The sequence below is a fragment of the Tenebrio molitor genome, chromosome 2 (genome assembly GCF_963966145.1).
Source record: "Tenebrio molitor chromosome 2, icTenMoli1.1, whole genome shotgun sequence".
In the NCBI taxonomy this organism is placed as follows: Eukaryota; Metazoa; Arthropoda; class Insecta; order Coleoptera; family Tenebrionidae; genus Tenebrio; species Tenebrio molitor.
Window position 1 is genome coordinate 2,660,762 of NC_091047.1, and position 14,234 is coordinate 2,674,995.

The 14,234-nt window shown below is 44.7% G+C and overlaps 1 protein-coding gene and 1 long non-coding RNA gene across 9 annotated transcripts in view; one reads left to right on the forward strand and one right to left on the reverse strand.

Moving 5' to 3' along the window:
* LOC138122715 (uncharacterized) overlaps window positions 1-14,234 on the reverse strand; it is an 84,777-nt gene that overhangs the window by 67,308 nt on the left and 3,235 nt on the right. The window lies entirely within an intron of this gene.
* The window catches only part of Dscam4 (Down syndrome cell adhesion molecule 4), a 72,676-nt gene that overhangs the window by 51,075 nt on the left and 7,367 nt on the right, over window positions 1-14,234 (forward strand). For all 7 annotated transcript variants that reach the window (XM_069036948.1, XM_069036951.1, XM_069036953.1 and 4 more), the window contains exons 4-9: window positions 6,677-6,943; window positions 8,265-8,521; window positions 10,995-11,199; window positions 11,473-11,911; window positions 12,095-12,381; window positions 13,928-14,221. In XM_069036948.1, coding sequence (XP_068893049.1) covers window positions 6,677-6,943; window positions 8,265-8,521; window positions 10,995-11,199; window positions 11,473-11,911; window positions 12,095-12,381; window positions 13,928-14,221 — 1,749 coding nt within the window. The remainder of the gene's footprint in view (window positions 1-6,676; window positions 6,944-8,264; window positions 8,522-10,994; window positions 11,200-11,472; window positions 11,912-12,094; window positions 12,382-13,927; window positions 14,222-14,234) is intronic.

Consider the following 14,234-nt stretch of genomic DNA (forward strand, 5'->3'; position numbering starts at 1 on the left):
TGCGGTGAGGAATATTGATGGCAGATTATCTGCGAAAGAGTCGAGCGACCCTCAGAGAATACTCCGCCACGTTCCAGATTCAGTTACGTCGAGAATCCAACAGCGGAAGTGTTGACAAGAGAGATTTATTTGCGCCAGTCTACCCAGATAATGAATTCGTAATAATTTAAATTTGTTTTCGTCGATTTCGACTGTAGAAGACGTCATTACCTTCTCGACTGGCTGGCGTAATTGACGTCGACGGAAAAAAATGTCGCGTCGGTTATTTCGGTGTGCGGCTGTACCGTTCGGGTGCGGTTGACGCGCAACGATTTATTAATTGCCGATGAAAAAGTGCTCCCTGCACTCGAGACGTTCAAATTTTTATTTCGCATTTTGACGAAGCGGAGACTGCTCGGAGCTGATACGAGTTAATGTCGCTGCACGTGATGGAACTTCGACGTGGAAAAGTTAAATAGGTGTGTAGTGGATGTGAAAGCCCATTTGACAGTTATGACGTTCGCCCTTGCACAGATCATAAATTTTCCCACGCGGAGTATCGATAAAACATTAGGGAGGCATTTTTCCGCCATTAAAAACTAAAAAGGGGGCGGGCGCCGCCTATTGAGGCCTTCCATTTAATTTCAAGTAATGGAGAAGCCATAAAAATACTGTAACGTTTTCTGACTCGACTGGGGATTCGACGATTTAGACAAACTTTGTACAAAGAATAACAACCAATTTTATTGTTGACTGCTCGTTTACGCTAAATTAATACTAACGTCATATTACCGAAAACTAAATACAACGCGCATTTTTGCACTGTTGGCTCGCCAATAATTCAACATCTCCATTATTGTTCTCTTCCCTTCCGGAGTTTTCCTGGACCATGAGATCCGGCGACATCACCTCAATTCGCGACACAGGTGCGCACTTCAAACACAGAAATATTTTATCCCGGCGCATCCACCATTTTCATTACATCTTGGTACAGGTTTTTGGAAGATTGTGAAGGTTTTAGATCTTAAAAAAGATGCATTTCGCCCTGATAAACGACTGAGACCTTAATCTGACCAGTCGCGGTCGTTTTATGTCCCCGAGTCCGGAGATTTATTTAGTCCGGACAAGGTTTTTTAAAATTCTGAACTTAAAAGCCCTTCGTAAGTTGGTAACAGATGAACCCAATCATTTTCTCCGGCGGTCTAGACCTTGCCCCTTCCATAAATTCTCCGCCCCTCGCATCGATAAAACGTTATCTCGTTCATTTTTCGATCATTAAAACGTAGAAAAATGGCGTCCCTGCGCTCCGCCCGGACTTCCGGAGCGCTGCAACTAATTATTAAGAATGTACCGAAGCCGGCGACACGATTTATCACTAGACGGCTCAACGTTAATTGTCGTTAAATAACAGGAACAATACTGGGAAAGATCATTAAGCCCGAGAAGAATTAATTAATGATCACTTCGAAATTTCCGGGACATCTTACGGTTTTATTAGCCTGACGGAGTGTGATAAATTTTTGGCATTTAATTGCAAATCCGCCGCCGTTTCCGCCGCCGCTTCCCACCCGTCGAAAATAAATGATCGCCGCATCGGAGACGCCCTTTCGAGCCAAATTAGCCGTCGACGGTTTCCGCCGCCGCCAAAGAGAAAATGCACCGATTAACGCCGCCCCAATCGTCCCCGCGCAATTTTATTAGGTGACCGATCTCGGGGGCGAATTGTTATTCAGCGCGTCGCCGCTCTTTTTGCCACAAGAAGCTTTTAAGGAATTGAATTCGTTCTCGGGAAACAGCAGCGCCTTTTGTTAACTGGCGGAACTCGGAAAAAATGCATTCGACATTCCGGACGTCAGTTTTATTTTTTTGTATTTTTCTATTAAGTGTCGCGCACCACATCAATATTCAGTCCTTACTGCCACCCTTTCAGCGACACATTCCGCTTCAATCTTGACGCATTTGCCGAATTCTTCGACGAAATTTCGCCCCCAAAATATTTTCACCGATTGCCGAACGGGTGATTAATCACGTCGGTGCACCGCTAATTGACGCAAACTATTTTTTTTTAAACGGCGAGAAAGATTAATGGCCGGGTTATGCAACCAGAAATACAACGACAGGGTGGGGGTATTAATTTGAAACCTGGTGTAGATCACGGTTGTGATTGTTTTGCGCTGGTTTCTTGTGTTTCAGCGTTGGGGTAATTGTGGCGAATGTTTGCAAATTCGCAATTAAAGTTGTATCGGTCGGGGGTGGCGCAATTAATTTTTGTTTCCGCCCGAATTACACAACTAGCTGCGAGCCATCAGAAAAACATGTCGCGGCAGATTAATTCTTCCGCAATTTCCGGCTCATTTGAAGCATAATTAAAAGCGAGCCCTCCCTCCGGAGCTGGAAACAACGTAAAAAGCATATAAAGGGATGACGCTGCAGTAACGCGGTAAAAAAATGTACAGGAGCCACATAAAAGCGGCAACGGAAGCAGTAAACGTCATTTATTTATGATAGAAATAATCCGTCCTAGCAGTAAATTAGGAATTACTGCAGGTTACAAATGCGGACAAACTGCACGAACAGTGAGAGAACAAATGGAGGGCGATTCCGGCCGAGGTTCCCTTAAAAGATTAAGACGAGACGTCAGACACGAAATTTAAAATATCTCCTTTCGAGATCCGAGAGGGAGCTTATTATCCACTTGTTATTGGGAATCGGTCGTAAAAAAACGACGAAACGTACGTAATAAAGCCAATATTGTGTACGGGAGCTTTAAAATCAAATTGAATCGACAGCGGGAGGAATTAAAATGGAAATTCGGTCGTTCCACCCCGAATTACGGCGACTCGGGGGTGGGAGGCAAAAATCCTTCGCAGGTGTGTACAGCCGTTACCTGCCGTTATATGGGTTGACGATAGACTCCGTTATGGCTCCTAAATTCTGTATTACGGCCGGATGCACTCAGCCGTAGGAGAAGGACGAAACCCTCCCGAGCAGACCTCCTTAAATGCGATTTTCATGAAAATCGTCCTGATCCCGCCTTCGATCAATTTTTAATTAAAATGTCGTCAAGCGGAAAAGTCCGCACAAAAACTACTTCACCGAAACAACTACTCCCGGTTTTGCAATCTATTTGGCAAATTAGTAGGTGAACTTTTGTGTTTTTTAAATTTTTTCGTGTCGTAAACTGGTTCGGGAATACAATTAAAATGAATTAAAACATGTAATTTGAATCTTTTCTTGCATTTTCATCTAAAAACCAAAATACAACACAACCCGTCACAGTATAGGATATTTCACGAGTGATAATGAGAACGACGGAATTAAAAATGCAACCCGCAATACATTTGGAACATAAAGCTAGAAAAATAGACGCGGTAAATGTCCAACTTTACGTTCCAAGTGTATTGTGTGTTGCATTTTCAATTCCGTGGGGCTCATTATCACCCTGTACATGTCTTGTTTGTAAAACTCTTTAACAAAAAATAAATAAAAAACGTTCCAAAAATTATGATTCTTTTTTTCACAACGGTTTTTTTTCCACCTCCTGAAATCGACAAGTAGGTACAATTTAATCGATTTTCATTTGTTTCTCATAAACAGTTATGACGAAAAAGCAGTACACCATTATTTAAAATGGTGCCTGCTAGGGAGCGCTACAGGGATGGTAAAAATGAAAATAAAAATGGTACGAAAAAATTGTTACAAAAACGACGCCAACCGACGAATCTGTAGGTCACGCGAAATTGGCACACTTCGCGGCGCGCTTTTGAATGTCTTTCACGGCGAAACTGTCACAGCTGCAATACAAGCGTCTCAGACGTCTTTGTTCTACAAAGAAACTTAAGAGGCGAATTAAAGTCTAAAAACGTAATTTTTTCCTAATTTTATCAGTTTCTATAACACAATTGTGCGCGCATTTGCTGTAGTGGAGTTTAATGAACCTATTTGTATCAGTCATGTATTTTTTGTTCTCTTGGAATTAATGCAAGTGATTATGTGGGTGCCTTCGTAGATTGAATGGACTAGATTGTTATTCATGAAAAGATATGAACACAAACGGCGATAAAAGTAATGTCGCATTGAGAGTTTCACGGTTCTCTTGGCACGAGGATGTGTTCAACAAGCAGGACAAAGTCTACATAAAACTTTTCGTCCTGGTAAATAACCAATTGGACATGAAAGGGCGGAAACGCGCTTGTCTGAGGGAAACATTCGTCCGCAAATACACTCGATTAAAAGTAAATTAATATTAAACGAAGTTATGCCTGCAATGACATGTATTCCTTCGGCAAGACGACTGTTTTATCGCACAAAGCGACATTTGTCCGGGTCACATCCATTTGCACAAATAGAGACAAAAATTTCATATCTGACTCCGGGGTTAATTAACCGGAGCGTCCCTTTGAAGTACGCGTGATCGATATTAAAAAAAATATATAATGAAAGAGACCGCCTCATCCGGCAGCTCCTCCTTAACCCGATTTTTTCCGCCGGCGAGAATTCCAGGAAGGAGCGCACCGGAACATCTACATCTTCTCCCTGTCTCCCTCTTCCCGGGCGCATCTGCCTACCTGAGAGCTTTTAAATGATATCAATTATTCAATGTGCGGCTGTGCATATCACGAACGTGAAATATGTGAATTCCGGAAGCATTTTTCCGTAATTGAAAATGTGATCCGTTTAATGCGCCAAACTCGCTTTTCAAGCGCGGCTCCGGGCTCGAATCGAATTAAGACGATCCGTCAAGGATAATTACCGCTGATTGCAGGAACACGTGTACGGAGTTGGCGGGGGGCTCGCCGCACCCTCGATTGATTAGCTATTTTGTCTCGGAGGCGACCTCAGACGTATCAAAACAGGATCGGATTTGGCGCGACCGGGGGCCATAATTAAGCCGTTTGAACACGTTTCAATTTGCATTGCCTGGACGCCGGCTGTTCTCCCTCAAAAATAAATCGCGGCTGAGCCTGTTGTGCTTTATGCTCGCACGTTTCACGCTGAAACAGTCCTGTTCGCCTGTCAACAACTTTTCTTTGTTGCTCCTGGTTTTTGCAAAATATCATTCCACCTAAAACGTCGTAAATTTTCAACTTTACTAAAACCGGATCGACTCCATTATTAATGACTACTCTACCGGAAACTCTAGTTTTCCTTGGCATCTACACTGTTTCGTGTGCATCGCACGACATATAAAATTTCACTCTCCCATAAACGCAAATCTATTACAGTCTCGAGTGATTTAGTAAAATGGTCTCGGAGATGTGTTCATTTCGAATAAAAGTAATAAAATACAGAGCCGGGCAATAGGTATAAATGTGTTCGATTTTATGGGTTATTTACGACTGCCATAATTCAGTACATAAGTGAAGCGGAATTGCTTAAAATTTCATTATTTAGGTAATAACTTTGGAAAACAGAAAATACACGTCAATAAGAAAACGCATTCGATTATTTTATTCTGAATCAGAATTTTTTGTGTGTGCAGGAACGTCAATTAACTCGAACCACCCCACCACATAAAAACTTCACAAGATGGAGGATTGTAAATGATTTGGCAACAATGTAATTTACGCCCAGCCATAATAATCCGGCGCTATTCTAGTTATTTTTCATTTAAATGCAAATTACGAAGCGCAACCTATGCTTTTAAAATATTTTTATTAACCCTGATGCCGTCTTAATCTCCCGTTGGCTCACTAACTGGATAAAGACATTAAAACCTAAATTAAACATAACCTCAACTTTATTAAAACCGTAAACTCGTGTTAATACGTAATTCCTGCGGCATCAGGACCGCTCTTTGACATTTTGTGAAACACGTAAAGTACAAATTGTCCGGAAGAAAAACTCCAGGAAGAGGGATCAATGTCGAAGTTTTGTACAAAGTGCGTCTGTTAAATACTTCCGGAGCTCTCTCTTCGGCAATTTATCGCGACGCGACTCGCTGCGCTGAGGTATTATTCTAATATAAAATTAATCCGGAGTTCGTGCTACGCCACTGCTTCCAAATAACTCTCCGGAGTCGGGATTGCGGCCGGAAAAAACGGAATTATCGTAAAGCGGAGACGTCAAAAATATATTAACGAGCAATTTTTGTTGGGATCAACTGGTAGTGCGGAGCGAAGCGCCCAATCGAGTTAATTAAATTAGAAATACATTTGTTGCAGTTCCAATTATTAGCGTTTGTTCCATAAACGGTGCGGTTATCGAGATTGCCTCGTGAAATGGTGCTCCAAATAAAATCCGAAGAGTTAATCTATTGTGAATCGGTTCGTTAAATTGGCATTATTCGAAAATAATCAATAGAAAATCATATCCAATTCGCGTTATCGCCGGCTGTATATCAAAACCTGCAATGTATTTAGTTTAAGCGGGAAAGTTCGGCGTTGTTCTGTATTTACATTGTAAAGTTATATTGTGTGTGCAGACGGAAAACTACGCAACAAACTTTTCAGCTCGAGTTGTCCAATTTAAAACTTTGAACTTCAACAGGCGATACACGGCGTAAATGGGCTGTTCGGGGCCGAATTAGCATTTTTAGGTCGGGGGTTAATCCAGTCGGGGGATTGTTTAACGGCCGCCGAAAAAAATATTTCCAGATGTTCCCGTTTTGATACTTCTGTGTGCAGCAGACTCTCCATTAAAAAATTCCCCGGGTGCAGAATGCGGAATGCGCTCAAGTGTGGCGTTTCATTTGCAGTGGTCAAGCAGAAATACGACGTCCAAGTGCACGACGAGTATGTAATAGCCGGGAACACGGCGGTCCTCAAATGCAAGATTCCGAACTATGTGACGGAATACGTGATGGTCACCTCCTGGGTCCAGGACGAGACCATCAACATCTACCCCAACACGGACATCGGCGGCAAGTACGTCGTGCTCAGCAACGGCGACCTCTACATCAGCAACGCCGGCCCCGGGGACGGCTACAAAAACTACGGCTGTCGCACGGTGCACCGCCTCACAGGTTAGTCCCAGACAAAACACCGAGCCGGGCAAATTAGTTTTGAATTGCGCCGGAAACGATGAAAAAGGATATTAAGGTCATGATACTCACAGCGGATACGTTCACCTGAAAATGTGGACTTTTAGGAAAAAATGTCGTGGGGGTGGGGAACAAAGTCGGCGGGTGCCGCCGCCTACGCGAGTTTGTGTATTGGAATCGCATTCCTCTCGGCTTATTAATTTGACAATTAACAAGCCGGGGAACGGGTTCGGGTAATGGATTTTGTTCGTGATGACGAAAAGAGGTTATGTCAAGGTCGTCTCGCCCGGCGACGGGTTCCGTCGAGCTCCGTCTCCAATTTGTGTTTATTTACATTGCTAATTTGCCGCAATTGTTAAAATTAAGTCGAAACGACGACAAAACAAATAAAACTGGCATTTCACACACCGTTACGTTTTAATCATTCAAACTTGTTCCACTGTCAACACGAGAAATGTCAAACGAGGTGCCAACCCCCGTCAGTCGCAACTCAAAAATCACCGGTTGACAGGTGAAGTCAGGTCATTTCAAGGTTATAAATAATAATCGGCGTTTTACGAGGAACACAAGAAAGTGGAGGTATTGGGCCGAGTCGTGAGACTTAATTTATCTGGTCCGCGGTCGTTGGCCACTTTTTGCGGCAATAATTCCGCCCGACGAGAGTGTATTAGTCCGCTTCCTAAACGTGTTCGTGGAACTTTTCCAATTCTATCGTGGCGCTTTCCTTCCGCCCGGACCAACTTTTTCATTAAAAAAGCGCCTCGCCAAAATATTTTGCGAAGTCGGTGTATTCGGTCTTGGGTAAACAGGAACTACGGCGACAATTTCCAAACTCCTAATGTATTCAGTACAAGAGCCAACGTAATTTTTTCGGGGAACAAAACACCCCTCTGCCGGTCCTTGCGAAAGCAAAGTTTTACATAAACTCACTTAGACTCGACCGGATGGAATTACCCAAGTAGTGAGAGCCCTAAGACGAAGTCAAACGTAATTATCGCTTCGCCGAACTGTTATTCCGTAAATCTTTAATTAGTGCCTGCGTCGGCAGACACCGAGTTTTCCGGGTCTCGATCCGGGAGTGCCGTTTAATAATTTCATCTCGAGGGAAAAAACGTTGACACGCTGAAAATCTCGCGATCGATAGGGTTTCAGGGGCGAAGCGTCCGATTGCCGGAGGCGGCACAATCGACGGGCTTGTGCAGGAATTATGATTCACTTTGGGTGATTTAGACGGTGTAATAAGCGCTACAGGTTTCGGAGATGTTTACGTCGGTCGTGGCGCATCCACCATTTTGCTTTGCAGGTGAGGCCCAGACCAGCATGTATCCCGGCAGGATAATAGTGACGGAGCCGAAGGGCAACGTCCAGCCGAGGATCAGCGTGGACAAGTACAACGCCAGACGCGTCGTCTTGGGCGAGGACGTCACCCTGCCGTGCGTCGCGCAAGGACATCCGGTTCCTGGATACTACTGGAAACGGGAACTGCAAGGACAAAGCGTACCTGTTGCACTCGGCGAACGTCTGACCATCCTATCGGCGGGATTGCTCAGGATATCCAAAGTGAGTTAAAAATTAATTCGACAAGGGCGAATCTCGGGGCGACACTCGAAACGGCCACGCTCAAGTGCGTCACGAAATATTAACGAAGTTCGAGGGCACAAAGACGCCACCTTAAAAAGACCAAATTTATAATAACCTAATCCCCGTCTTTATGACTATCGTTCAATTTAAGCGGCTCGGTGGAGCTTCGGCTCGGGTGGAAGTGAAACAGAGGGCATTTTAAAGATCGTTAACTAAACTGCTTCCTTTATTGGTAATTCGAGACGCGGCATAAAAGAGTTTATGCCAAAGAAGCGACTAACTTCAAAGTCAGAGACAACAAAGTCAAAAAAGAATAAAGGGATCCGGGGTAGTATTTATCTTCACAAGAGCGGATCCCTCTCGGCAAATATGGAACAGAACTGTCATTTTTTAAACAAAAAGTCAACAGGATTACAGGGCTGGAGCTTGACAGGATGACAATAAGTAAGTAACAGACAACTCAAAAACTTCAAATACACAAATTGTTGTGCATTGCTAAACACCAAAATATCTTCGACTCTTGGTAGGCTCTCGGTGAGTAGCGATCGATAAATCCCAACTCTTCAACTCCAGGAAGAAACGCATCCTGATCCTGATCCCGTATTTACAGCGCGACGCTGACGTGCAGATAATTGCAAGCCGTAAATACCAATTCAAACGGGATGCGACTTCGGGAGTCGCTCCAACAAAAATTAAAAATTTCCGTGCACATCCTTTGTCCCGGGACTCGCCTTCCGTAGGGAAGAGTCTGCTCGCAATTAATTTAATTGCAACGCAATAAGGTAAATGCCCAAGACCTGAGAGACGCGGTGCATCACTCTTCTTGTTTTTTCCCCCGGGGGATGATTCACTTACATCCATAACAGCATTTAGTAATTTTGCATTGCAAATATTAAGTTCGCCGAGTTCATTTGCATGGAGAACATCAAATTGCTTTTCATTCTAGTCGAGCTGAAACTACCACCCAACAATTACTTGCCGGGACTTTTGTGATTGTTCCCGAGTTTCCAGAAGTTCGGCGATAATCTTGTTCTTCTGTTGCACATTTCCTAACCGGTTTCGTATTTCCGTTCGGTCGATGCGGATCGATGAGGAAGACGCGTTCGACGATTATACGGTAGAAGTCGAAGGAAAATCGGCGCACGCTAATTCAGTGGTCGGTCGATTCAAAGAAGCAACAGGAAGATGCAGACGCAGGTCAAAATGTTCTGTTTCTAATTTATTTTGGCCTGTGGTAAATGAAAAGAAACGAAGAAAGTCAACAGTTCATTTTCAAAACGCACCCTTATGTCAAAACATTTTTAAAGTATTATACCGGGTAAGCAACAATAACTGTTTCAATTGGCAATAAAAAAATATACATGAAATTGGCAAGACTATGAATTGTACCTAGTTCCGTTGGTTTTATTGATAAAAAATGGTTTTCTCATTGGAACATGACATAAAAGTCACCAGAATTTATTGCCAACTCAAACAGTAATTGTTGCTCACGCGGTACAAACGACCAACAGTTTTAGAAAAAAAATCCCCAAAAATGATAAAACATCCTGTTGTAGACTAGAGTGCACTTTTAAAAAGGAAAAAAAAAATGACAGAAAAAATTATAACACCCCGTTTAAGTAAGCAGTCATTACAGTTCCATGGTTATGTTAAAAAATGGTCAAAAAAAAACTTTCCGTGATTAAAAAAACTCTGATGAACAAATTCTCCTTTTTTAAATTATAAATCTAAGTTATTTTGCTTTTGAAGCGAGGACTGGTCTCTGATAGCATCCCTTAATTTCAACTTACTGAAGGGTGGTTCTGTACTTTTTAATGTAGAGGAGTAGACAGTATCTGAGATCGTAAATTCCCAACCCTTGTCACTAAGGACGGTTGTAATAATAATGATTATTACTCTAGGATAAATTACAGATTTCTACGTCAGTAAAATTTGTTCCGGTCGCATACAAGGAATTAAATTGTGCTTTTTCTCTGAAATATGTTTGCACAGAATGTTCATCTGCAGAAATCGACACCACTGCAGAATTTTCAGGAGGATAATGTCAGTTCATCGGATCTTTTCCCGCGATTCTTGTCTCGATTGCCAACATTTTCTCGACCCTTTCCCGTATCAAATACGATTCTGTTCGCTTTAAAATGTACTAGAACGTGAACGAGGGTGTTGTAGGGGGAAAATAAGGCCGATATTTACTTAGAAATTTAGAAGCAGTGACAACACCGAATGAACACAATTTACGTCGACACACGGAATGACGTATGCGACCTTGTCGCCCTTCGAATTTTCTCTTTAAAAATGTCCCGTTGAAAAATTGTAAATTAATGTCCGTGTGGCAGTAGCGTGCGCCCTTCTTCGTCGCGAAAATTGGCGCCATTAGTCACGCGGCGGTGGGAACCGGGCTTTATTAGATATCGTATAATGGAGCGTTGTTTATGTGAGTCCTGTGTTGCAGGTGCGGTTGGAAGACCGCGGGGTGTACGTGTGCTTCGCCAACAACTCTGCGGGCGAGGAAAGCGTGAGGGTGACATTGGAAATAACGGCACCCTTGTCAGCACATGTTCAACCTCAAGTGCAAGTGGTCGATGTCGGCAAGGAGGCGAGCTTCCAGTGCATTGTCAACGGCTATCCAGTCTCGCAAGTTACTTGGCTGCACAACGGTTAGTCGCGCCGCCCCCGAGCGGCGGATTTATGTAATGCAGCCAACTTTGACGATTTACACCGGGGCGGGGGAGCTCGATCGCTTCATGATGGCCTCCCCCGGCTTGTTTGCGAAGCGCGGTTTTAGGAATTAATTAACGATGTTGACGGCAGATGGAAAGATCTCGAGGGTTGCCAAAAGAACTTGTTTTTGCTTTGTAGTTTTTGTCTCCACGAGTGTTCGATTGGACTCGGCTCCGGCGACCACGCGGATTAATTTTTGTTTGTGACAGGCAAGCCGGTGGCGCCGGACAACAGAGTGGAGGTGATGGCCGAGCCCCCACGCCTCACCATCCGTCAGCTGTCGAAGGACGACAGGGGGATGTACCAGTGCATGGTGAGCAACAACTGGGACCAAGCCCAAGCCACCGCCGAGCTGGACATGGGGGACGCGGGCCCCGAGCTGATCTACTGGTTCTCGGAGCAGACCCTCCAGCCGGGCCCCATGGTCTCGCTGAAGTGCGTGGCGTCGGGGAACCCCCCGCCGCAGTTCACCTGGACCCTAGACGGTTTCCCCATCCCCGACCACTCCCGCTTCCTGGTGGGACAATACGTCACGATCCAGGACGACGTGATCAGCCACGTGAACATCACGAACATCAAAGCTGAGGATGGGGGAGAATACACTTGTACGGCTCACAACAGCGTGGGGAAGATTTCGCACAGCGCAAGGTAGGCGGGAGAGGGGTGAAACCGACGTCTCGTGTTTACCCGCGCGACAAAAACCACCGAAAAAAGTTCACCGCAAAGGCTACAAGTTGAAAAACAGAAACGTAAATATTTTGAGGCGGTTAACAGCGCGGCAAGTGTTTTCGCAATTCGACACCCCCGATAAAACTGTGCGTCTGCCCCCAGGGTGAACGTGTACGGCCTGCCGTACATAAGAGAGATGCCGAAAATCACCGGCGTGGCCGGGAGCAGCCTGGTGATCAAGTGTCCCGTGGCGGGGTACCCCATCGAGACCATCACCTGGGAGCGCGAGGGCCAAGTGCTGCCGGTGAATCGCCGCCAGAGGGTCTACGCTAACGGCACTCTGGTGGTGGAGCAGACCCAACGGGAGGAAGACGCCGGCACGTACACGTGCCAAGCGCAGAACAGGCAGAGGAACTCGGACAGGAGGAACGTCGAAGTGCAAGTGATAGGCAAGTCCCATGCGCATTCACGGCCACGCTTCCGAATGAATAAGAAGAAATCGCGTGGGGCTTTTCAACCGCCTCACGGACGGAGGGTTATAGAGTCGCGCATAAAAGAACCTCTTGCAGAATTGAACACCGCCATCGGTTATCAAATTTTCATGTCCCGCTGTTTTCGCCAACGCGGAGCTCGTAAAAATATTCGCGCGGACATGACGCCGCTATTTGTCAACGTGGCGAGGACACGTTCCCGATTTATAGTGTAGGGCTCTAATTTCGGGGGATTTTTCGGGCCTAATAGGCGAAAGCGCTCGCCGAACGACCACCGACCGGTCTGACCCTACCGTGAGATAGGGACATCTTGGGAGCGAGCACTTCCGTTATTTGCAAACTTTCTCAAAACAGAAGAAAATTTACGTTTATGCGGTTCAGTCGGTTGGTGAATTTCATGTTCGCAGAGCGCCAACTAGCCCTTTCAGCAATAAACCTCAACAGCCAAGCGAGTTTAGCTACCAAGTCGGTAATTAGGTATACGAAACAGAAAAGGGTGACTATAAACACAGTCTGCAAAGCCTCAACAATTTGTAAAGGTTTGAAGGGTTGTCATTTGGGGAGATAACTTGAAACATAAAGCAAACGGCACATGTGGCAATAACGGCAAATCTCCGCCTCGATTAAATACACCAAAGCAAACCTAAGACTGTGTAGACGGAGTGACGTTAAAACATGTATATTTACTTTATTTAAACCTCAAAACAAGGTACGTTCAAGTTTCCCGGCTGCTGAAGGAGGAGACGTAATGTTTCTTTGTATGTTTGTACACCTTTGTGGCCTTAAGTACTGAACCGATTTGGACGGGAGTTTCACTGGTGGATAGCCCATTTATCCAGGAGTGTCACGGGATGTATAACATCACGCTATCTTATCAGCGTGTCGGGCAAAATCCAATAAGAAGAGGTAGAGTTGTGAGCACATTTTTCCACATAAACTTGAATCTTGTTTCTGTATGGAATGTTCCATAATAGAGTTTCTTTTTGTAACTGTTTTTTCATGTTTAAGTAAAAAATTGGCAAATCTATCTTTACGTTGAAGTTTTTGTTTGGGTAAATGACAAATAAATATTTCATGTTTTTATTTGCATTTTTCTTTTGTTATTCCACAATTGGGTTATCTCTACTGGGTGTTCTGTTATCGAAGACCGAAAAATAAAAATGCAAAAACGACATTTTTGCGGATATCTCGAAAGCAATAACGATTTTTGACGGCGGGAGCTGCAAAATTTTGATCTAAATTATTTGCCGAAGGAATAAACTCTCTTTTTTCGTGATGAACCCATTTGGGCGTAATTGCGGTCAAGATAGCTCCCCGGAATCGGATCCTGCGGCGTTATCTCCACCCTCCGTCCATAAAAATATTCATCACGGCCGACACGGTCCCATTCTATTTATTATTAACGGGCGGCGTAAATATTTGTCGTCGGTGATGCATTTCCAATTTTCGTGTTTGTCGTTCGCAGCCGATATTTGATGAATGTGAGCGCATTTGATGTTTTCAGTGCCGCCGAAGATCCTGCCCATAAATCCGATGACGGGTCTGCTGAGAGAGGGAATGCGCGCCGCCATAACCTGCCAGATCATGGAGGGCGACCTGCCGATAACGTTCCGATGGGAGAGGAACGGGAAGGCGGTTTCCAATAACGCCGCCCTCGGCACGGTAATAAGACGAATCGACGAGTTCTCGTCGTCTTTAATTATCGAACAGGTGACGTCCGCTCACACCGGAAATTACACTTGCATCGCGAGCAACGTCGCCGGAGCGGAGAAGCACGTCGTGCCTCTGACCGTCAACGGTAAGTCGGCGGG